General features: G+C 36.0%; 1 protein-coding gene across 5 annotated transcripts in view; it reads left to right on the forward strand.

Annotated features, from left to right (window-relative positions):
- The first annotated feature begins 54 nt into the window (after positions 1–54).
- Positions 55–25,724, forward strand: part of GKAP1 (G kinase anchoring protein 1) — an 81,383-nt gene continuing 55,713 nt past the window's right edge. The window contains exons 1-6 of one of the 5 annotated variants that reach the window (XM_004285371.3): positions 55–317; positions 765–898; positions 8,914–9,166; positions 11,725–11,868; positions 20,834–20,911; positions 23,633–23,756. In XM_004285371.3, the coding sequence (XP_004285419.1) occupies positions 8,957–9,166; positions 11,725–11,868; positions 20,834–20,911; positions 23,633–23,756 (556 nt within the window). In that variant the 5' untranslated portion in view covers positions 55–317; positions 765–898; positions 8,914–8,956. Of the gene's footprint in view, positions 318–639; positions 659–764; positions 899–8,913; positions 9,167–11,724; positions 11,869–20,833; positions 20,912–23,632; positions 23,757–25,724 lie in introns of those variants that run through there. The other 4 variants (XM_049710794.1, XM_049710791.1, XM_049710792.1 and 1 more) reach the window with 4 other exon arrangements.

Here is a 25,724-nt window from a genome sequence, read left to right on the forward strand (position 1 = left end):
GGCTCTCAAGCCGCCCCCTCCGCCGGGACTTCCCTCCCGCCCTCGGCTCGCGGCCGCGTTTTCCCCGCCCCTCACCGCAGCCAGCAGCCGCGCTCCCCGCCGCGGTCCGCCCGGCCCGGCGCCCCGGGGCCCGTTAGTGCTCCGCGCCCGCTTGCGGGTCCGCCGTGCGACCCCCGCCCGGAGTGAGCCCGCCCCTGCCCCCCGACACTTGACCCAGCGCAGTCCCAACGCCCAGTGCGGCCGCCCCAGGAGCCGCGGAGCGGCGGCGGCGGGGGGAGGAGGGAGAGGAGGGCCGTGCCGGCGGCCGGGGAGGCCCGGTGAGTACGCGGAGGGCGGGCCGCCTCGCGGGGGACCGCTCCGGGGCCCCTGAGGCGGTGGTGGCGGCTCGGCCGCGCTGCTCCGTGTGCCCCAGTCTCGGCAGTTGGGGACTCGGCCTGAGGCGATGGGCCCCGCTGTCCGGAGCCGCTGGGCAGAGTGCGCGGGAGGGCCGCTCCTTGGGAAGGGCCGCGGCCCCGACGCTCGGCTCTGGTCTCGGGGGCTGCGGAGAGAGACCCACGCCGACCTCAGGCCCAGGCGCCCGGGCGGTGCCTGCGGCTCCCGAGACCCCGCGGGGGCCGGGGCCGGGGTCGACCGCGGTCTCTGGGCCGTCGAGTGACAGGTGCCGCCGCCCCCTCCCCGCCGCGGGCATCGCGCTCCCGCCCGGGGAGCCAGGCGCTCGGAAATTTCTGGAGCTTCGACCTGACTCGCTGTTTTCTCCCTTTCAGGTTTTGAAGCCGCTTCTCTGCCCGAGTTAGGTCTCGCCCAGCCCTGTTTCCATCTGTATGTACTTTGCGCGAATAAGTTTTGGAGCATTGGTTAACAGCCTGTGGGTGAAATTTGGCTTTCATTCGTGAATGAGGTATAGTGAATTACTTTTTGAGTAAAGTGCTTCTCCTCCTCTCCGCTAACTATTGAAGAGTAAAAGGGAGAAGGGTTTTGAATTTTGTTTGTTTTTTGTAGTTATTGTTTGGAACAAGCACTCTTCCAGAATTTTTGTCATCTCTAGCACTTAGGGTGCTTGGTAGATATTGAACAGTGATAAAAAATGACTTATTAAATTGTCTTTTCTCTCCGCCTTGTTTTAGATTTTTCATTCTTACCTTAGCTAGATTCTACAATTGAGTAGGTGCTATGGCTTTCATTAGAAGCACTAATGAAAGATCGTCTTTCCTCTACTGAAAAGCCAGTGAAATTTTCTCTGCACTGTTCATTACTATTTCTTTACGTAGTAAACGTGCTTGTGATTGTAACCTGAATCATCAGTTTAACAAATTTGACTTGCAGCCATAAGAATATTGAACTTTGTGGCAATTAAAAATTTTTTAAATCTTTAATCTGTGGAAACTTAGATTTTTTTTCTCAACAGGTTCATAACTCTTAAGTTCTCATCAGTCAAATCCTAATTAATGGAAGATATTGTCATAAATGGTTACAACAAACTTATCTATAAGATAAGTGGCTTCACTTTAAGAGTGAAGAACCCAGAAGTTGACCAAGAGATCACTGGGGCAAATGAAAATACATGTGCTTTATTTATAGGCGAATCCCTTAGGTCCTCAACCGGTACCTGCTTGTACTTTTTGCCTAGGTTTTTCAACCCACAGAAATTAGGTGATGCAGATTGGAGATGGGAGGCAGTATTTAACTATGAAGAAAAAAAAAGGAATTTAGGGCATACCCATTAAGTTTATATGGTTTGTTTGCGTTAAGTTTGTTGCGAGCAAAGTTTTGGTATGCTCTTGGCACTTACTGGTTGTGAACCTTACTTTATAAGAAGCCAAAGTGAAAGATATTGTGTAGTTGTGTTATTTGAGGAACAGACGTGAAATAATATGATAAAAAATTTCACCAGGTATTAAGTCATTCATACTCAATGCCATTTCATTTTATGGTTTTTGTTTTTTTTAATCTAAGCTACATTTCAGTGAGACCACACTAGTTGGTATCTACATGGTATTCACTTCTTTTTTCATCAGGCTTACTGGTCAATAGTGTTAATAGAAGATGACTATCATTACATTTTATAAAAGGGATATATTTGGTCTTGATTGAGGAGCTTATACATATACCAGTTTTGAAGTGCCCTAATTGTGGTTCCCTGGACCTGAGGTATGGCTACTCCTACCATCTTTCTTGACCTTAGAGAGATCATAGTCTAAAGGGATTACATCATAGTGGCACTGGTCCTCAGAACCTTAGTAGAGGAGCCCAAGAGGATCAGCTGTTTATAAATCCTTCTGCTTGCAGTTTAGGCTCTTCATTTAAAAAAGTAGTTTACTTAAGCTCCTCATGTATCCTAGTTATTTTTAATCAATACTTTGAAACCAGTTGTGTTTCCTAAACAAATATGTTTCCTAAACAAAATTAGTTGTGGTGATAATCAGTTAGTAGAATGGCCCTTATAATGAAGCAACTTTGAACTGCTAATAATCACTGTTAACTCACATTTGCATTCTGGGAATTGAGGATTATCTCTAGTGCACTTTGCATTTTCTTTAGCTCCATTCTATTTTAGAGCTTGTCTTTGAATGCATAGATAGCTGTGTACTTGGGGAATGTAAATATTTTTTAAAAAAACAAATTCAATAAATGTATCTTCTGTGTGCCAGGTCCTGTGGTTTTGTTAGGGGTGGAAAGAAGAAGCTCTTGCCTTTCAGAATGTTGAAATCAGGATTATAAGGGGCTAGGCACAACAGTAAACAGATAATTTTAATTAAATCTATTCAGTAATAAAAGTAAATATAAACTACAGAAATATTACAAAGGAGGGAATGATTAAACAGGCAGGTCAGAGAAAGCGTTATAGAGATCCTAGCATCTGAGCAGGATTTTAAGGAACAAATACAAGTTGTAAGTGGAAGAGATGGAGGGCATTTTAGGCAAAAGGCACAGCAAAAAGATTTGAGCAAGTAAAACTAAATGTGTGGTCAGGAAATTTTAAGTAGTTTGTTTTGCTGGAGTACAAAATCTGAGGAAGGACAGTTGCTATAGAAAGCCCTAACATATGCTCTAATATTTAATAAGTAATTGGCTTTTCTAGTATTGAGTATATATAAAGTGGAGACTTCACTATAATTTGATTTTGCTGCGATTTTAAGTATAGAGGAATTAATAGTTTTTACTAATAGATTCATTAAGAAATTATAGAATGTTGCACTTATATGTGATGAGCTGCCTGCATATTTGTAAACTTATTTGTTTCTTATGCATTTGACCTGAAACATTTGTTTTCAAATTATCTTTCAAATTTTCTTTTGTCTTCCTTCAACTACTTAAATTAGCCTTTAAATTATTTTTTAAAAGGAGACTCAGGATTTTCCTGGTGGTCCAGTGGTTAAGACTCTGCAGGTTTGATCCCTGGTTGGGGAACTAAGATCCCATATGCTGCGAGGTGTGGCCAATATATAAATAAATAAATAAATAAAATAAAAGGAGACTCAAAGGGAAGAGGGAGAAACATAGAAAATAATCATTAAATTTCTGGACTAAAAACCTAATTTGTGTAGTATTTTAGTAATTTGTAACTGTTTAACATAGAGCACTAGCCACTGCACTCATAGACTGACCAATGTAGGTAGCTTAGTGGATGTCCACTGTATTTTTGTTTTGTGTATCTTAATTATGTCCTTGTTATTTAAGTGTATGTTTATAAATGAGCATTTATATATACTCAGGTATCTGGATTTTAAAGACCATGTGATGCATAAAGAAAGGGAAAATAACAGGGGGAGGGAGAAGAACTCTGAATCTATTTATCCAAGTATCTCTTAGGTATGACCGTAGGTGGAGATGCAGAAGTTTAGGACACAAGACCTCTAACCGTAGCCTCACAAGAATACTGACCCTAGCCTTTCCCTGAAATAGTATCTTTAAAAGTCTCATGTTTTTGTGGTCTGCTTATTTATCTCTTTTTCTCTTCAAGGTTTTAAAGCAGTTACAAATGAATTCCTGGATTGTATAACATGATTATCTTTTTGCAAATTCTGAAAAATCTGTTAATGAAGGCAATGTTCTCTTAAAAACACGCACCATAATCAGTCTTTGACAATTGCTTTGTGTCATTTATCTTCTCAATCACTAACATAAAAGAACCTGAGGCATGTCATTGTTAATTCTGACCTGTAGTTGCCCTTTTTAAGTTTTGACACAGGGCAGAAAAATCAATATTGCTTTGATTACATTATGTTTTTCTTTTTTGAATTTGGGTATAGATGACCATTTTTCCTTTTCACGATGAGAGTTTTTTCTTATAGAAGGAATATGGTCGTTACAGAATATTTGGGGAAATAGTGAGAACTATAGAAAGGAAAAGGAGTAGTCCCATGCATTTCCTCCTTTTGGTATGTAAATAAATAATACACATATTTACAAATTGGGGATTATTTTTATATTTTTATTCCCTTCTTTCATTTAAAATTTACATTTCCCCCCTCTTCCACCTCTGAAGTACTGGTTAGTGTATGGTATATAGATTTTTGACATAGTATACAGATTTCTCTCATGGCTAATGAGGTAGTTGATGTGTTGGCTGTTTATTACTTTTTTTTTTTTTTTAAGTACAGCTTGAGTACAAATGATGAGCCCTTCCAGTTGTCCCATCTCCTTACTCCCTCAGCTGCTGAGTAGAGCTATTTTTGGCCTTTAGTATTTACTATTATGTAGAGTATAGTGCAGGTGGCTACCACTCTCCTATTCTACCTGTACCCCTTACCGAACAAGGGATCATTGGAGGTGAGCATTTACCCTTTCCATTTACCCTTTCATTAGTTAGAGAAAGTATTTTAACACATGGGTTGCTAAGATGTAGCATAGGTAGCTGCCTCAGAAAAATAATTATTTTGAGTGTTTATCACTGATTCTTTTCTCAGTTAACAGTATTTGTTCTGATGCTTTCTTTTCACTTTGTCTTTCTTTTATTCTTTTCATTCATTCGGGAAATATTTATTGCTTGTTGTGTGTGTCCACTGTATAAGAGATAGTCTCTACTGTGATTCTAGGGTTTCAGATAGATTGGTGTTTTCCTTATGCATTGTTAGGTATAATCTTTAGGTCTCTGACTCTTCAGTGGCCGACTGCTCAACCACAAATTCTCAATGCCTAAAAACTTTTTTCTTTTCATTTCAAAGAAAAAAAATTTCTGTGAGCTTTGGAGAGATATTTAGAACACCTGTGAACATTTCACTCATGCAGAACAATCCAAATATGAAATTCACAGTTTTGATATCAGTCCTGAAATGGAGAGGAAATGTATTTGTGTAAGCTATCAGTGATGATAAGGTTAGATTATATTGCAGTAGCAACCCGAAAACCTCAGCAGCTTAAAGCAGCAAAGTTGCTTTCTTGCTCAAGCTACATATCCATTACAGGTTAGTAAGGAGATTTTGTTCATTGTAGTTTTAGACTCCATCAGACTTGACTCTAGGAGGCTTCATCTCAGCATACACTTCCACAATAACAGAAGCAGAGAAAAGAGAACACGGTGAACCATGTTCTGGCTTTTAAAGCTTTTTAAAGCTTATATTTCACTGGTAGTCACATGGCCAGCCTGCATTCAACATGAGAGTGATAGGCAATTCTCTTTCAGGGAGGGGCGGTGAATATTTGTGAACAGCTATCATATGCAATTTATAGTTGCGACAGTTAAAATTAAATACAGTAGTTGTAGAACAACTGTGTAGGATTAGTGTACCTAAAGTGGTCAAAGCTACTAAAACTTACAGGATTTTAACATGGCATGTTGAAGTTGAAGCAGAATTAATGTTTTCCTTAATATTTTTGAGTCTGGAATTTCCTTTTCATTTTGTAATATTTTCTTCCTTATAGTAACTTACAAAGCCTTAATTCTCATGTCTGTGGGAAAGATTTAAGCCTAAAAATACGTCATAATTTTAATGGTGTGATGTCATCTCTGTATGTTGTGGTATTTTATCTTAATCTGTGTGCTTCTGAACATAGGAGCAGTAGGTATGAATGTGGTATTGTGATAAAAATACTTTGATTTCATAACTATTAGATGACATCTTCAAATCTCAGTTCTTCTTTTGATTTTTTTCATTGTTTAACAAAAAATTGAAAGATTTCCAAATAATTTTCTAGATTCTTAGGTTAAGATGGAAGATTGAACGTATGCTTCTCATTTTTGTTCCCTCCTGAAAACATGCAAACTGTAGTGTGTGGTTAGCTTTCAAAATGGACCTCAGTGATCCTCACCTCTTAGTATTCACACTTTCACACAGTCCCTTCCCACAATGAATAGGGTGGACCTGTGTAAACAGTAGGATATTGTGGAAATAACAGTAGCTAGTTCAGATATGAGCACTGTGGCTCAAGACAGACACGATAAAACTATAAAGAAAAACAAGTAATAAGTAACAAATCAGAATAATAATTATCTCTGGACAGAGTGGGAGTTGGGGGGTTGCTATTGGGGAGAGGCATGGGGTGGGTTAACATTTTGTTAATCTTAGTGCTAGGTACTTGGAGTGTTCCTTTTTTTAAAAAAACTTAATAGTTTATTCAGTTATGTACTCAATACATTTCAAAATAAACAAGTTTCTCAGTTTCACAACTTATTAAGAGAATCTGTTTCTTTTGAATTGAGAGAGTACTTAGTCTTCTAGTAGTTACAAGGCTGCTTACTTAGAAATTGCAGAGTAAGGTTCAGCAAACCTAGTTTCAGGTCCTGACTTTGCCAGTAACTTGCAGAATGACCTAACCAGTCTAAGTACCAGTTGCCTCATCTGTAAAAAAGGATTTGGGTTAGATATTACTAGAGGACCTTTTTTGTAAAAAGTTTTTTTTAATTGGTGTATAGTTGATTTACAATGTTGTGTTAGTTTCTGGTGTACAGCAAAGTGATTCAGTTTTTTATGTACATGTATTTTACTAGAGGACCTTTGCAATCCTGTCTTAAGTTTAAAAGGCTCTTAAAAAGCTGAAAGGTACCAACAAGGGATTAATTTCCAAAATATACAAACAGCTCATATAGCTTAACATAAAAAAAAAACCCAATCAAAAAATAGGCAGAAGGCCTAAATAGACATTTCTTCAAAGAAGACATACAGATGGCCAACAGGCTCATAAAGATGCTCAGTATTGCTAACTATTAGGGAAATGCAAATCTAAACTACAGTGAGGTATCACCTCACACCAGTCAGAATGGCCATCATTAAAAAGTACAAATGATAAATGCTGGGGAGGCTGTGGAGAAAAGGGAACCCTCCTGCACTGTTGGTGGGAATGTAAATTGGGGCAGCCGCTGTGGAGAACAGTATGGAGGCTCCTGAAAAAACTAAAAATAGAGTTGCCATATGATTCAGCAATCCCACTCCTAGGCGTATTATCTGGAGAAAACTCTAATTCAAAAAGATACATGCAACCCAATGTTCGTATCAGCGCTATTTACAATAACCAAAACATGGAAGCAACCTAAATATCGACAGATGAATGGTTAAAGAAGATGTATATACATACAATGGAATATTACTCAGCCATAAAAAGAATGAAATAATGCCATTTGCAGCAACATGGATGGACCTACATATGATCATATTAAGTGAAGTAAATCAGAGAAACTCAAGTATCATATGATATCACATATGTGGAATCTAAAAAAATGATACAAATAAACTTATTTACAAAACAAATAGATTCACAGACATAGAAAACAAACTTACACTTACCAAGGGGGGATAGTGGGGGGAGATAAATTAGGAGTTTGGGATTAACATATACACACTACTATATATAAAATAGGTAAACAACAAGCACCTGCTGTATAGCAGAGGGAACTATAATCACTGTCTTGTAATAACCTATGATGGAAAAGAATCTGAAAAAGAATATATATGTATATATATATATAAATAACTGAATCACTTTGCTGTACACTTGAAACTAACACAACATTGTAAATTAACTATACTTCAATAAAAGAAAAAAAAGCTAAGAGAGGTAGGGGGCACTGAGACTAGTGAACTAAAAGATAATGGTGGAAGGTGATTTTGAAAAGTTACCTTTGGTTGAGAGAATTTAAGTTCTCTATTTTGCTGTCGCTTCTCTAGAATCAAACTCAAGCAGAATTTGTACACGGTAAGAATGTTCTTTGTTTCCTACTCCTTTTTTCCTGTCTTGGAAGTTGGGGATAAGCATGTAGTTGGACCAATGGTCTCTGTGTGCGGTGAAAAATGATATTCTTACTCTTCCATTGTAAACCATATTGATTTAGGATGTTCTCCATAAATACGTATATATTAATCAGATTTAGGATATTCTTCATATATATGTATATATTAGGATATTCTCCATAATTATGTAAATATACAGCAGTGTATTTAAAAGAAAGAGGAAAGGGCTTCCCTGGTGGCGCAGTGGTTGAGAGTCCACCTGCCGATGCAGGGGGCATGGGTTCGTACCCCGGTCCACGAAGATCCCACATACCGCGGAGCGGCTGGGCCCGTGAGCCATGGCCGCTGAGCCTGCGCGTCCGGAGCCTGTGCTCCTCAACGGGAGAGGCCACAACAGTGAGAGGCCCACGTACTGCAAAAAAAAAAAAAAAAAGAGAAAGAGGAAAATCATTAATTTTTGGAAACTGTATATGGAAAATCAATACATTGTATTGGTGGTATTCTTGCAATAATTGTGAAATCTCAGTATATCATTTTTCTTTTTTATATTATACAATCTTACGTTGTTTACTTAAGTTTAAAAAGTATGTTTCTACCAGTAGAACTGTGTGTACGAATCCAACTGTTAACTAAATTCAGTGTCAGGAGAAGTGTATGTGTGTGTGTGTGTATATATATATATTTGTTCTAAAATCTGAAACAAATTCTACTGTGTTTATTCATCTTCCTCCTTTCTCCCTTCCCACAGGAATTATTCTTGACAGAAGTATTTTAAAAGAAAAATCCTTACAATGGCCTCAGCAGTACTTAGTTCTGTTCCCACTACTGCTTCTCGTTTTGCCTTGTTGCAAGTGGATAGTGGCAGTGGTTCTGATTCTGAGCCTGGAAAAGGCAAAGGTCGGAATACTGGAAAATCTCAAACAAATAAATCAACTACAAATGAGAAGAAAAGAGAGAAAAGAAGAAAAAAGAAGGAACAGCAACAGAGTGAAGCAAATGAGGTAGCAATTATAATTATTCATGTCTGCTTTCCCAGTAGGTTGTATGCATCATGAGCGTAGATACTATCTTGTTGACCTATGTATCCACAGTTCCTGGTCCATAGGTACTTGGTAAATATGACTTGAATGAATGGATATAAATTTGTGTGTATTTGAAGTCAGATGTAATGAACATATTTTAAATTGCCTTTTTTTTGTGTCTACGGAAGCTTATGTGCTCATTCCAAAACGTTTCTGAAAAACAAAGTCTTAAAAGGAAACAAAGGTCATTTGTAAATATAACTGGAGATATAAGAAATTAATATTTTGGTATGTGTTTTCTGTATACATATATAAGTTTACTTGAATATATAGATACATTCATATATACATTCATATTTTACTTAATGAGACTATATAATAGACTTTCATAACTGGCTTTTTAAAAATTAGCATGAGCAGGTTTCCATGAGTAAATAAAGATCTACATTATTTTATCCACATTATTTAAAATTATGTGGCTTTGTCATAGTTTACTTAATCAGATTGTTGTGATAAACATTTAGGTTGTTTCCTTTTTTTTTTTTTTACTGTTATAGACAGTAATCCTATGACTAGACAATAAGCCTATGACTAACCTTGAACATTTATGCATTTGATGGTCATCTGTTTCTTAAGGGTAGTAAACAGGCCCTTCTCCCCTAGACATGCCTAGCATGAGTTATGTGACCAACATTTAATGCGCCCATTTATTTTTAAAAGAAACATTGAAAAACACCTCTAGTCTGTGTCTGTCTGTGTTTTAACAGAAGAAGCAGTTAGATATTAAGGACTTTTCTCAATATCACTTAATGAGAGAAGTAGTAAAAGTGTTTTTTTCCCCCATATTCATTTTATAATATCCCAAGACTTAGAAAAAGCCTTTTCAATTTATTTCCATCACCATTGCTTTCTAAGTATCTCTTTAAAATGCTGCCACACAGAGAGTCACTTTAAAAGACATTTTTCTCACCATACAACCTTTCAGAAGTCCAGTCTTACAGAACTTTTGATTGCCCACCATTTTCTTTTTTTTTCTTTTTTTTCTTTTTTTTTTTTTGCGGTACGCGGGCCTCCCACTGTTGTGGCCTCTCCTGTTGCGGAGCACAGGCTCTGGACGCGCAGGCTCAGCGGCCATGGCTCACGGGCCCAGCCGCTCCGCGGCATGTGGGATCTTCCCAGACCGGGGCACGAACCTGAGTCCCCTGCATCGGCAGGCGGACTCTCAACCACTGCACCACCAGGGAAGCCCCCATTTTCTTTTTGGTATTAGATGTGGGGAACAAAAAATAAGGTAATAGTGGGGTTTACATTACATTACTGAGAATGAGCCTGAGGATCCTCCCTTCCCACTTCCACAGCTATAGTTCTGTCAGTCTACTTTCTGTAATAAATCAGTAGTGTACCTGCCATGGCTTTGTCTCTAGCAGCATCCCCTCTACTCTGTCTTTTCCACAGCAGAAAACAGCTGCTTAAAGTGATGTTTGTATCTCATCACTCTTGCAGAACAGTCTATTGATTATCAGTTAAATTGTTGATCCTTGATTTAAAGCCTCTTCATTGGTTTCCTAGGGCTGCTGTAACAAAGTACCACAAACCAGGTGGCTTAAAACAACAGAAATTTATTCTCTTAACAGTTCTAGAGGCTGGAAGTTCTAACCATGGTGTCAGCAGGGCCAGGTGCTCTCTGAGACTGAGTAGACTCCCTCCTTGCCTCATCCTAGTTTCTTATGGTAGCTGTCAGTCCTTGATGTTCCTTGGCTAGTGGCTGCATCTTTCCAGTCTGCCTCTTCTGTTACATGGTGTTCTCTTTGTGTATCTTTGTCTATACCCTTCATTGGATTAGGGCCCACCCTAATTCAGTATAACCTTAATCTTAACTTGATTATATTTGCAAAGATCCTATTTCCAAATAAGGTCACATTCACAGAGAGCAAGGGTTAGGCCTACAACATATGTTTTGAGAGAATACATTTTAATCCATAGTAACCTCTCAGTATTTTTCTCCCTGTTTCAACCTCTGTGACTAAGATTTTTCTTATTGTTGGGAGTGGCTTGGCCAGTACAGTTTTAGTTCATTATGTTACTTTGTGGACTAGGCCCTGTATTTTTCAGGACTAGCAAAATAGTTGTTAGAGTTCCTTAAGCTATCTTCTCTCACTATTTAAACTTTTAAATTTATAAGCTATTAAACTTTAATCTTATTGAACGCTATTTTTTGCATTTTAAAAGCATACTTGTTATCCTGTTCTCTACTCCTATAAACTTCCCTTTAGTAAAGCAGACTCATTAAAATGGTGGTATAGTAGAGTATAATCCATTTTCACTTATTAATCATTTCATCGAGAAATCCACCAAAATTATCTCAAATGCTGGTGAAATTAGCATTCTACAAAGACTACAAAAAATTCAAATAGTGACTTTGTGAGTTAGCATAATGAGTATTTAGAAGTATAAAAATATTGATTTCTTAACTTCCAAAATAATCATTTGTATCTCAGGATTGGTAAACTGAATTTAATTTTTTGTTTGTTTCGTAGCTCAGGAATCTTGCTTTTAAGAAAATTCCCCAGAAATCCTCCCATGGCATTTGTAATGCTCAGCATGAGCTATCATTACCAAACCCAGTACAGAAGGATTCACGGGAAGAAAATTGGCAAGAGTGGAGACAAAGAGATGAGCAGGTACAACTAAGTAAATCAAATTGTTTTGCTTTGGTTTTCAGTGCATTTTTGCATTTTTAAGATAGCAGTGCATCTGACCATGACACCACTGTTCTGAGGAGCATTTTATATTGGATTAACTCCCATGTGTTTGCTACTTTTTATAAGAGGTTCTGGTTTTTATCTACTAGGAAAGCAGATTGACACATATTATATTTGTTAGTTTTGGCAATTTCAAGCAGTTATTTTCTGAGTTTTAAATTCATCTGCCTTTTTACAAATGAGGGAGAGATAGGGAAGGGAGAAAAACAGGATTAAATTATTTCAAGTAAAAAAATCACATTTGTAAGACCAGAGGTCTCTTATTAAAAATACTCAGTGAAATCATTAGAGAAGTGCAAATCAAAACTACAATGAGGTATCACCTCACACCAGTCAAAATATCTACAAACAATAAATGCTGGAGAGGGTGTAGAGAAAAGGGGACCCTCTTGCACTGTTGGTGGGAATGTAAATTGATACAGCCACTATGGAGAACAGTATGGAGGTTCCTTAAAAACTAAAAATAGAACTACCATACGACCCAGCAATCCCACTGCTGGGCATATACCCTGAGAAAACCATAATTCAAAAGGAGTCATGTACCACAATGTTCATTGCAGCTCTATTTACAATAGCCAGGACATGGAAGCAACCTAAGTGTCCATCGACCAATGAATGGACAAAGATGTGGCACATATATACAATGGAATATTACTCAGCCATAAAAAACTTGAGTTATTTGTAGTGAGGTGAATGGACCTAGAGGCTCACACAGAGTGAAGTAAGTCAGAAAGCGAAAAACAAATACCGTATGCTCACACATATATATGGAATCAAAAAAAAAAAATGGTTCTGAAGAACCTAGAGGCAGGACAGGAATAAAGACACAGACGTAGAGAATGTACTTGAGGATATGGGGAGGGGGAAGGGTAAGCTGGGACTAAGTGAGAGAGTGGCATGGACAGATATACACTACCAAATGTAAAATAGATAGCTAGTGGGAAGCAGTGCATAGCACAGAGAGATCAGCTCGATGCTTTGTGTCCACCTAGAGGGGTGGGATAGGGAAGGTGGGAGGGAGATGCAAGAGGAAGGACATATGGGGATATATGTATATGTATAGCTGATTCACTTTGTTATAAAGCAGAAACTAACACACCATTGTAAAGCAATTATACTCCAATAAAGATGTTAAAAAAAAATACTCAGTGACAGTTTTACTTAAAGAAAGAAAGACTTTGAGGGGAAACTTTTCCTTTTCAACCTTGTTGTAAAATAGTTTATGACGTTTGTTTTTTTTAGCCTATTTACACGATGTTTTGTTCTTTTATGCCTCTATTAAATAAATGTCATTAATAACCAAATCAAAGAGATAATTTAATAAAACCAATCAATTTCTTTTTGTGTGTGTGGTATCCAGGGAAATAACACACTAAGCCTGGAGTGTACTCTAGGAGGTGCTGTATGTATGGGAAATGAATAGTTATTTTCTTATCTGTTAAACTGCCATTTGATCTGTTGGGAATAGGTATTGTTTTAGCAGATGTTTGGCTTAATGGAGTGGCTATACCTATCATGCTTGGGTTACCAGTTTTAAAAGAATTAGACTAGGGACTTCCCTGGTGGTGCAGTGATTAAGACTGCCTGCCAATTCAGGGGACACGGGTTCGATCCCTGGTCCAGGAAGATCCCACATGCTGTGGAGCAACTAAGCCCGTGTGCCACAACTACTGAGCCTGTGCTCTAGAGCCCACGAGCCACAACTACTGAGGCTGCGTGCCACAACTACTGAAGCCCACATGCCTAGAGCCTGTGCTCCACAACAAGAGGAGCCACCGCAATGAGAAGCCCGCACACTGCAATGAAGAGTAGCCCCTGCTCGCCACAACTAGAGAAAGTCTGTGTGCAGCAACAGAGACCCAACGCAGCCAATAAATAAGTAGACTATACTAAACTCTGCTCTTAACATAAACTATGTTAATTATAACATTTTCTATAGAATTTTGTAGTGCCTCGGGCTCATCTTTACGAGCATCAGTTATTACACTAGGGCTGTGCAAAAATGATATTTCCGAGCATTGGTTAACTGGATAAATCATCTTGTATTATTCTAGAGGGGTTATTTGATTCTTTTTTCCTTCTACAGCATTCATTATAACATTTTTTTTTCTGGTTTACAAGTATTATTAACGTAATGGTCTACTTGTTTAGACAGTAATAGAATTTGCTAGTGTCTTCACCAGAGAGAATTTCTCCCAGTGGCCCAAGAGGCACTGGAAAATTAATAAAGGAAAACTACTCAATTTTGCACCAAAATAAATGCCACGTAATAGGGGAACTTAAGCACAGATATTTGATTGCCCTTCTTCCTGCTGCCATTGATTGCTGCCAAAATGACCAGGTAATTATGAGAAGGAAATAGTCAACTTGGCCCCAACCCTATATAAAAATATCATCCAAGGCTGAGGAACTTAGAGGAATTTCTGCTGGATATACTATTGATGGGTCACTTAGGAAAACCTGGTACCTTATTTGGAAGTCTCACTTGTAGGAAAATAATCAAGGTCATGAGAAGTAAAGTAGTTCTTGGGATAATTACAGTGACAAGTGAAGAAGAGATAAGGGCAAGCTTTGGGACTGATGGACAGTATACCATCTGGAATCTATTTTACTGTGTGGAATAATAGATTTTAAAAGTAGGGACCAGACAGTGACTGTACTAGGCAGAAGGTATACAGTTGTGGTGGGTGTTCTCCCTCACACAGGGAAACAACACTATGAGAAACTCCACGTGTTGAGGGCTGAGCCAGTCAAAAAGCTGGATATAGAAATCCTGTCTGTTATGTGGTGCTTATTGTAAACACAAAAGAGAAATGCTAAGACAGAGTTTACTACTCCTAAATTATCAAAGTGATAATGTAAATTTACATTGGCTAAGCCTCAGCATAAAATCTGAGAGCTGGCATTAAACAGCAACAAGATAGACAGTAAAGAAACATCCACTCCACTTACTTAGAAGCAAACACTGGATCTTAGTTGATCTCATGCCAGCTGAAGAAAAGTTTCTGCCACATAAAAGGAGAAGAACATTGTACTTAATGTCCAAAGTGAAAGTGTACTTTGAAAAAGATATGCTACGGGGAACAGAGAAATTGATTTTAGACAGCACCTATTTTTTGATTTAATAAAAACTAAGGAGCTAGAACATTTTGTAAAAGTCAAGGTGTCGGTAATGTTATATAAAAAGGTGAAATAATAGACTGAGATGAAAAATTGGGTAAGAGAAATTGAAAGGGAGATGAGCAGAATACAGAATTTCTTTGCAGAGATGTATACATCAAAGGAGGTATACGTTTCACACTTGAAGTGGGTAGATTTTATGTGATACATAAAATATGTGAATTATATCTCAGTAAAGGTGTTTAAAAAAAAGTAGAATAGGCCATGACTTTGATTGTTTTCAGAATTTTTAACATTTTTTTAAAATATTGAATCAAGATCAAGAGACATATTGTTCACCATTACTTGTTGCCTGGGAATAAATCTCAGTGTAGATGTTGTTCAGGTATAACCTCTTATATTTGTGGTAGTGCATTGATAATACTGATTCCAGTATTACCTTTTTAAAATTTTACATCATGGCTCAAACATAATGAATGAATAGAAAAGTCTCTTCTCGTGGATATTCAGTGATAAATAGATCAAATTTTATTGTGTATTTCTTACTCCTGTTGTATTGATTCAGACTCCACATATCACTGGTTTTGTCCAACTCTGAAGTTGAATATCTGCTAGCATGTGCATAGTTAATTGTTTTTTCACACTGTAGCCTCTAGTACATCTATCTGATAAAGGCATTTTGCCAATAGTTTGTTCTGTTTTTTGTTTGTGAGTGTGATATTTCTCATTAACCTTGTGGCTGGTATAATAAGTCTATTGTTGATAGTTTGACTTGCACCTGGTTTTACTATAAGCAGTGCTCTTTGTTTTTTTGGCTTTTTCTTTAGCAACAAAATTCATCACTTTTGTTCTGGAAAGCATTACTTGGTACTTGTTCTGTTCTGGAAAGACTCATACAGGTCATTGTGCTTTGGAAGTGAAACAAAAACTATAATGTCTTTAGGCCACTGGTCTGACCATGTTTCATAGCAGGAAGCTAGGAACAAATAGATTGATGACTCAATAAATTGAAATTTCAAATATTCACTATGTTAATTTTCTATTTATAATTTTCCTTTTCATTTGCTTATGTGACAATCACTCTTGTGCTGACACATGCAGGTTTATATTCTGTATTCACTGTATTAGAGTCTTCTTCATTTTAAAATTTATGTGTTTTTATAAGTTGCATTATTTACTATTTTCATTACTACTTTTAATCCTTCAGTGAATCATTGAACCATTTTTATTACTTTGAGATATAATTAAAGCATACAACTTAAAAAATGTAAACAGCACTCAAAAGATATGAAGATGCATTAATTGAGATTAACAAAACCTGATCATTAGTATGAACACGTAGATACAGTTTTTGTAGAATATTTACAACCTTTAAAATCATAATGTTCAGGCTTCCCTGGTGGTGCAGTGGTTGAGAGTCCGCCTGCTGATGCAGGGGACACGGGTTTGTGCCTCGGTCCGGGAAGATCCCACATGCCGCAGAGCGGCTGGGCCCGTGAGCCATGGCCGCTGAGCTTGCGTGTCCAGAGCCTGTGCTCCGCAATGGGAGAGGCCACAACAGTGAGAGGCCTGCGTACCGCAAAAAAAAAAAAAAAAAAAAATCATAATGCTCAATAAGACTACTGGAAGATTTTCTGGGAAATGATTCTGCTTTCCAAATTAGTGAAGGTATATGTTCCACACTTTGAAAATCACTGAGTTAGAGGACCAGAAGGCGCTACTGCTACTGTGGCTAAACACTTGGCTGCAAGTGTTAGATGTCCTCAGAATGTTGCTGTGTGTTGTTTTACAATAACCCTGTTCCCCTGAGAAATGAAGATTAATTCTTCATTTGGGATTTGTTTTGCTTGGATTTAAAGTGGGTAAAATTTTTATGGTACTTTAATTTACAAATTTTTAAAAATCTAGTTACAAAATATTTACTGTCCTTCTCATTTTTCGTTGGTTCTTCATACTCTTTAACTGATCATAAACCCTTGAGCTATAGGTTTATTTATTTAAATAGAAAAAAAATGTTTTACTACTAGATGGGGATAGGAGGCAATGAAGGAAGCCAGGAGGAAGGGGATCTGAAGTACTCCATCTTGGGCACATGTAAGTATCTTCTCCAATCCTGTAGGCATTTTAGTGCCTACTATTTCCTCTTTTTCTTCCTTTCCTCCTCCTCCCATAAGTACAAAGAAAATGATGAGGAATTCTCAATTTGCAAACTTAACATATAAGATACTTTTTAAAAATCATGGTTATATTTGCATTTTCATGTCCAGTGCCTGTCTTTCAGGCCCAGACTCTTTTTTTTTTCCTTCTCAGTTCTACCTCTACATGTACTGATTAATTACATTGACAGCAGTCTTATGATTAACTAATTCTCTAATTAAGGCATGGTTAGGGAATTTGGAATCATGTTTTCTTTCTCTTTCCTGATATTGTAGTCTTGTGTTACCTTTCTCCCTGTTATCTGGAGTAAAAAATCTTATCTTTGATTCATTCTTCATATTTAATCAGTGTTCTGAAACTTGGTCATTCTTTGGTGAGAAATAGCCTTCTTTGTTTCCTGCATTGCTATGTTCAGGTCCAGGTTCCTGTATGCTGAGGCTACAGTGGTTTAGCCAGACCCATTGATTCTAAGTTCTCATTCTTCTAATATGACAGTTTATTTCTTTAAAATTACTCTTATCAGTTTTCCTCTTTCATCTATCCTGAATCCATAATTTTTAGAGAGTGTCTGGAACCTAATTTTACCCTACCTAAGCAATCTTATTTTCTACTATTCTCCAGCATAGAGAAGGGGAATTCTAATTTATTGTGTGTAACTCTTGTGCCAGGTAGGCACTGTGCTAGGTACTTGACATATATTGTAGCTTAAAATTTTCAAAACTACACTGCAAGGTTGATATTTCTATTTCCTTTTTATTTATGAAGAAACTGAGATTCACAGAAGTTACATAACTTGCCCCAGATCACAGCTAGAATGGGTGGAATAGAAATTTAAATTATCCACCTGTGTGATCTTCCAAAGCCTGGGTTTTTTCCACATCTCTCTTGTATTGCATAGAATTTATCTTTTATCATGTATCCCATAATATATATATTCTTAATATCACACTTTTTGTTCACGTGACTCTTTCCTCCTGAAATTCTTCCATTCATTTTGCTACCTATCCAAATTATATCTCTCCTTTAAGGACCAACTTAGTTTCTTTTCTGTATGCTGCTTTGAATTCTATTTCTTGTTTACCTATTTTCTGTCAACTTTTGTAGCACTTTTAATATCTTACTCTATTTTCTGTATGTCATGTGTGTTAGTTTTTTATTCCCAACTGGAGTAGAAATTCTTTGAGGGCAAAAGCCAAATTTTTGCTGCTACTTTAAAGGACTAGAGGCAAAGTACATAGAGGGTTCTCTGTGAATCCTTATAGGCTAAACGATCATATGGTGACATTTGGGAAGTTTTTCCTAGTTTTCAAAGAGTTAAACTGAAATTTAAATCATTTTTGCCTAATTGTATTTCCTTGTATATTAGTTTTTGTTAATAATTAAAAGGTAAATGTAAGCTTTAAACTGCTGTATTTAGAATCAAATGCTTGGGAGAGCCATATTTTTCACTTTTAAAAGGTCCATTTCATTCAGTTTTTATCATTTTCTTAGAATCAGCTGTCTTAATATCTAAGTTACTTGAGATAGTTTGAAAAAAAAATAATCGCATCTTGCAAGACTCCCAACTTTGTCTCCTCTTCTGCCTACTAATTTATTTTTGGAATATCAGTCAGAATATGTGACATATTGGAAATAATCTTAAATGTGTTTTCTGTAAATGTTAAATGTCATTAATATGGATTAAAAGCTTAGTGGTAAATTTAACCAACTTTTCTCAGAATAAACTTAAGTAGTTTTGTTACTTTTTCTATGTTGGAATGACTGCTATGCTCTAATTATATTGAAGTATTTTGTACTCAGATTGCTTTGAGTTTTGGTGGAGAAATTGATGTAAACTTCCTTTTTTGTGTAACACTAACATGAATCCACTTCCTTTTTACCTTTTAACTGTATATTGTTATTTAATATACATTTATATAATAAAGTATTTAAAAGGTTAACCTTTTAAAAAAGGTTACTTTTTCCTGATTGTTACTAATCTGGATTGAATTAATTCTTCAGTTCTTTTCAGTTACTCCATAGAAAAAGTATGTACAGTTTACTTGGGGCTTAACCAGAATTTTGAGTGCTATATGCCCTTATTTACCATTTTAATTCTAACTATTTTTCTCTGAGTTAGATTAATTTTTTTCTGTGATAAACCTATTTTCCCCCCTCTTTTTGTTGTCTTAGTATAGGATTGGATGAAATGCTTTGATTAGAAGTAAAAGATTTATTAGTTCATGGTGTCCAGTGTTAACATTTTTCTACTTTTTAAGGTGTCCTTTTGAAACAGATGACTTCTTTTTGGAATTGGTTTCTGTTTTAGTTTAGTTTTTTTTTTTTAAATCGTTAAACAACAGAAACAATTCTGAATAACTTTGGCAAAAAATAATTTGACAAAAGGATACTGAGTGATTCACAGATTTGAATTAAAAACTAAACAATGAGACCTTGGGAAAGATGGAAATAAAGGAATTCTGGGGTGCTCAGAGGCATGAACTAGTACACTCACTTTTAGAGGCTATCATCAGCTGATTGAACCCCACTTACTTTGTGTTCTCAAATTTTAGTTCCTAGGAGAACAAAAAAGAGTTAGGTCCTTTGCTCCCATCCTGTTGTTGGTGATCCCATACACATATTTGTGTGGGTGTGGTAGTGGGTGGTATATAAAATTAGGTGATTGGCTGTCTTGCTAGAATCCTAGGATACTGGATTGAATTGTAGTTATTCAAAGGAATAAAGGAAGGGATTATGGACAGACAAAAACAAGCGATGCCTACTAAATTTATGCTTTTATTATACAGTATGCATAGGTCAACACATACATGTAAACAAATCCAGGATGTTTACATGTGGCAGCTATCCTATTCAGCTGCAGATATACCTTATCCCCCAAGGTAGACAACCCAAAGCCCCATCCAACCACTGTACCAATTCTGTTTGGCAATTAGGAAAAGTAATTCTTAGAGAGTAATTTGATTGGAGGGTGGCAGAAGCTAGATTATGAGAAGTTAAGGTGAGATTGAGTGGTGAGAAAGAGGAACCAAAAGATACAGATCACAAAGAATCATTTTATTATAGTGTTAGAGGAGTTTAAAGGTAGGGAAGTCATACAAAAGGAATAAAAAGATAGCGGTAAAAAGATGCACTACAATTTTTCTGTAACATCAGGCATATACCAGGACAGTTGGTCCCTTATTTAAAGGTTCTATACCTGTGAATTAGTCTGTATTAAGTAAATGGTATGTTTTATAATGCTTACTGAGTTTTCAATATTCTTATATTTTTGAGTAATAATCACTGTTATATTTTCTGTGTCCAAAACTAGACACCATCTTTAACATCTGTTACAGTGTCAATTCCTTTGTGAGATTTTGTTTTGTTACAGTAAAAAGATTATGTATTATACAACAGATAATTGACAATGAGAAAATAAAAATATCAAAATAGTAAGTTTTTGCTTTGGTATCTTCTATAAAACACAGAGTTCTCTACTTTGGCATGGGTAGGTAACTTTGGAGAACCCAGACTGTTTATTGAAGTATTTGTTTTCTTATCCTGTATATATTGTCGTGTTGTATAATGCTATTATCTGTTTATCGTTAAACTTTCTTTTTATTTTTAGCTGACATCTGAAATGTTTGAAGCAGATCTTGAGAAGGCATTGTTGCTAAGTAAATTAGAATATGAAGAACACAAAAAGGTATTTACACATTTATGGATTTAGATGTTTTAGGTTTAAGTGGTCAAAAGTTAGAACCACCCTTCCTGAATTTTGTATAAAAGTTCTTTAAAGTTTGTCCTAAAAATTTATCCTTGTGACAAAGTAATTAACATAAAGTTTTCATGAGATTTCTCCTCAAGTTCTTAGAGATAACAGAAACACAAACACTAAGCTTTGTCCGGTGATTTGGAATGTTCAGTTAAGAAATTTCTCCAACCAAGATGAAGGGGAGAGAGGAAATGAGGCTAATAGCAGATGATTTATTTTAACTTATTTTAAATGAACATAGAAAATAGTTAAATTTTAAAAATTTAAGTAACTGTGAGTACAGGGGCATCCATTAAGAGACCCTCTGCTAGAGATACACTGCTAATTAACTGAAGTAAATAGAAGGACATTTCTGATAATTTGGCCTTGTGAATTCAGCATTTATCACTAAGCTTTGATACTGGGCTGTGTGTTGAAATGCATTCTACAGCTTGTAACTGTAGGGACATTTGCGCAAAAAGTAGTGTTTGTTTCCATTTTCTATGTTTAAATTGAGCATTTATATCATCTCCATATTATTTAACATTTTAGTCCTTTATATATATTGGGAATTTTTTTTGGTCTGTAAAGTTTATTCAACTTGTGATTACTCAGTGGTTGATCATAAATGGCCTCTGGTCATGCTTAAGGGCCTTTATACTATGTACACTAGCTTCTTTGCTCAAGAGGAAGGGAGGAGAGGAATTAACATTTACAGTAGATGAGTTTGCTATTTATTTATAGCTCAAGGGAAGAGGATGGAGATTGCTGTTAGACTGGACTTGGTACACTATATGTGTTAGTTTCATTTTCAATGTCCCTATTCCTTTTATCCAGAATTATCAAGAATAACTGTAATCCTTGTTGTTACGTGTGTAAAGGGACAAAGATAAAGACATGGTCCAAGCTGTTGAGTTCAGTGGAAGGAGACACACCCATAATTGTAGTGTATTGAGAGATTTTATGTTTTCAGTGCAGTGGGAATTCAGGAAGATAGAAGAATTTTCTGTGCTTTTGATGGGGGTGGGTTTTAGGAAAGGATTCTTTTTATTTGATAAATTTGAATGTTACAATTTGTAAATTTAAGGTGTACAGTGTGTTACTTTGATACATTTATATATTGTAATATGATTGCCAGTGAAGCAATATTCATCATATTACAGCATTGTAGTATAGTATTATTGACTATATTCATTATATTGTACATTGGATCTCTGTGGTTTATTTATTACTCATTATAAGTTTGTATACTTAAAACACCATACCCCCATCCCCATCCCCATCCCCATCCCCTGGTAACCACCATTTTACTCATTTTATTTTAACAGGTTTGACTTTTTTTTTTTTAAAGATTCCACATATAAGTGATATCATACAGTACTTGTCTTCCTCTAACTTATCTCGCTTAGCATAATGTACTCAAGGTCTATCCATGTTGTCACAAATGACAGGATATCTTACGAAAGCGTTTTTAAAGTGGAGTCTTACTCAATGTATTAGAAGTTCAGCAGTAGGCAAGAGAAAGTAGGCATTCTTAGGGAAGGAGTAACAAGTACATAAGACATGTACACATGAAAGAGTAGCGTTTTGAAAAACTATAATTTACGGACCTAGAGTTGCTGGAGATACTGCTACCAGAATAGAATATAAAGAACCTCATGTACAGGCTAAGGAGGTTGAGTTTTATACATTTGTTGGCAGAGAGCTATTGAATATTTTTAACTTTCAGATTGATTTCAGGTTTTCATTTTAGAAACTTATGCCATAACAGTGTAGAAGATGAATGGAGGGGCTAAAATTAGAGAGTGTTGCAGTGTCAAGCTAGAGAAGATAGGGGAAGTGACAGAAGGTATGAATAAATGAGAATAGATTTAAGAGATCTTTAGGAGATAAACTCAACAAGACCTAGGGACTAATTTGCATATGAAGTGTATAGGAAGAATAAGCAAGGATGACTGAGGTTTCTAGCCTAGACAGTTGTGTAGATGATGGTGGCATTAAGCAAGGTACTTACTAGAAGATCAAGCAGGGAAGGCAGGGTGAACATATTTAGTTTGCAGATGTTTATTGAACATTCTGTTTGAGTTGTCTGTACATACACAAGTTATCAGGTAGAACTTTAAATTTTGAGTTTGAGGAACAACAGGTATAAAGCATAAGAAGAATGGGTTAAGAATGGAATAATGGTAAACAGCGGCTGCATTTTTAAGAATATAGTTGGCGAAAGAGAAACCAGTGAAGGAGACTTAAGAATAGTCAGAAGTGTATTGAGAAAACCAAGAGATGCTTGAAAACATAATGTCTTTGGGAAGAGAAGGTTGACTTTAATTTTAGTGTCAGAGACTAGCAGAATCCAGATTTCAGTGTGGTTAAGAAAGGAAATTGACTGTAGATTATTGTGTTAAGTTTGGTCCTGAAATGAAGAAGAGGGTGGCAACTAGGAGTTACAGACCAAGGAATACCTTTTTATTTTTATTTTAGTGTTTAAGAGGGAAGAGATTGAGTGTATAAATAAACAGGTGTCTTTTTATACGGTTTGGCTAGCCTATGTTTTGATTTTCTTATTTGCCTCTTATCTTTAAAAAATAAAACTTTAAGAAACATATTGCCCATTGGTTAGTTGATTTTACTAGTGTTAAACCAAGCTTAATTATTGTTGGTAATTTTTTTTAGGAATATGAAAATGCTGAAAATGCATCAGCTCAGTCAAGGGTTATGAATAAAAAAGACAAAAGAAAGACTCATCAGGGAAAAGACAAACCTCTCCCAATATCACTAAAAAAGTTTCAATCTGAAGGTAATATACGTATGAAATCTATTACACTAGAGAAGCTATTCTTAGTCCTTGTATAATTTCATTTTAAGTACCTCTCTAATTTTTAAAATAAGTAAAGATTGTTTTATTAATATGTTACTTAGAATGTAAAAAATGTAAACCTGCTTGAAAATAAACTATTTCGGGGTTAAAGTAATTTAAAATCAGTCATTAAAACCTCATAAAATTTCAATAAGAATTTGTCTTTATGTAATTCTGAATTTGTTCCTTTTCTAAAACTCACTGAAAATAAAAATTGATATTTGTAGTTTTTGAGTCATCTTGAAACATATTGTCCTTATACATAAATTGATTTGGCTTACACTAGACCAGGAATAGTATTTTCAGATTTCATCCATTATTGGTCAACCTCTTCAAGTTATCTGGAACTATATCTTAGAAAATTAAAATGTAAATTTTTAGAATGAGACTTATTACCAGAAATCTCTTTGTAATATCATTTGTATTGGTTTTATTGAACAAAGAAGACAGAAGGAAATTATACCATCCACTGAACTTTCGAAGACAGAGCACAAAGCACATTATTTTTGAATTGGGAAATGGTGAAAACTCTAAGTCTGTGCTGTATAATATGGTAACTACTATTCATGTGTGGCAATTTAAAGATAAGTTAATTAAAATGAACTAAAATTTAAAATTCCTTAGTTGCATTAGCCACATTTGGTGCTCAGTAGCCACATGTAACTAGTAGCTTCAATGTTAGACAGCACAGGTATAGAACATTACTGTCATCACAGAAAATTTTAATGAAGAGTGCTGTGCTTATACCAATCAGAATAGTTGCTAACCGGATAAACAACAAGGTCCTACTGTATAGCGCAAGGAACTATATTCAAAAAGAAAAAGGAATAGTTGCTGACCAAATGAACACTTGTTTCTTCATTGACCAAGAAGTCAGTTTGACTCATGAATTTAAGCTTAATACGTTGGGCATTTGTTCCATGAGGATTAATAAGACCGTAGCAATAATCTAAAAAAAAACAAAACCCCAAAATACTTTGTTTTCAGAAACAAGCCTACCTGTGAAGTTAGGAATAAATTTAGAGGATCGTATTTTCACTTAAGGATGAGGAAACTTTTCCCTATAGTCTGCTTCTCTAAGTTGCTTTGTTTCGGGGTTAAAAAGAACAGATATATGTTAAATTTCCAACTTTAGTAAGAAAGATTTTAATATAAGAATTATGTCATTAAAAACTAGGCAGAGACATGAAAAGAATGCTTTTTAAAACTTCTTTATTTTTCATATGTTTAAGTACTATGTAAATTTATTAGATGCATTGAGAAAGACATTAGTATGATAATGTTAAAGGGAAGCTGTACAACTATTTCAAAACATGATTAACACAGTCATAGTACTTCCCTGGGTTTCGGGCATCACATTGTATACTAAGTAGAACGTGCTAGAAGAATGACTGGATAACCCACCAGGATTTGGTAGTTTGACCTGAAACATGTGATTTTGACATTTACTGGGTTTATGGACTCTATTCTGATCAACAGATACTTCAGAGAACTGGACCAGCTTTTAGATTCTCAAATAGATTTCTCATAAGAAGCTATGCTATTAAATTATTTTTAGTCCTTGAGAATGGAAAATTTCTGCTGTGCACGAGAAGCATTGTTAAATATTAGATATCCTGATCATCTCCAATTTAAGAACACTTGCTACCTATTTGTACTTTAGTTCAACCTTATATCTGTGTGGATTCCGTATGTCTTCCTTGTAATCACTTCCCAGAAATACTGTTGTTACTAAGTCAATGATTTGTTTAATTTGGATATAGTTATGCCATCTTTTTTGTATTCATTTATAAACATACATTAATTTTTAGGATTTTTTTCACAGTATTATCAAATCACTATGATATGTATTTTTAAAATTAAAAAAAAACTAGGTAACAGTTTTGAAGGACACAAATTACTATTCTA

This window comes from Orcinus orca, chromosome 6, assembly GCF_937001465.1.
Source record: "Orcinus orca chromosome 6, mOrcOrc1.1, whole genome shotgun sequence".
NCBI lineage: Eukaryota > Metazoa > Chordata > Mammalia > Artiodactyla > Delphinidae > Orcinus > Orcinus orca.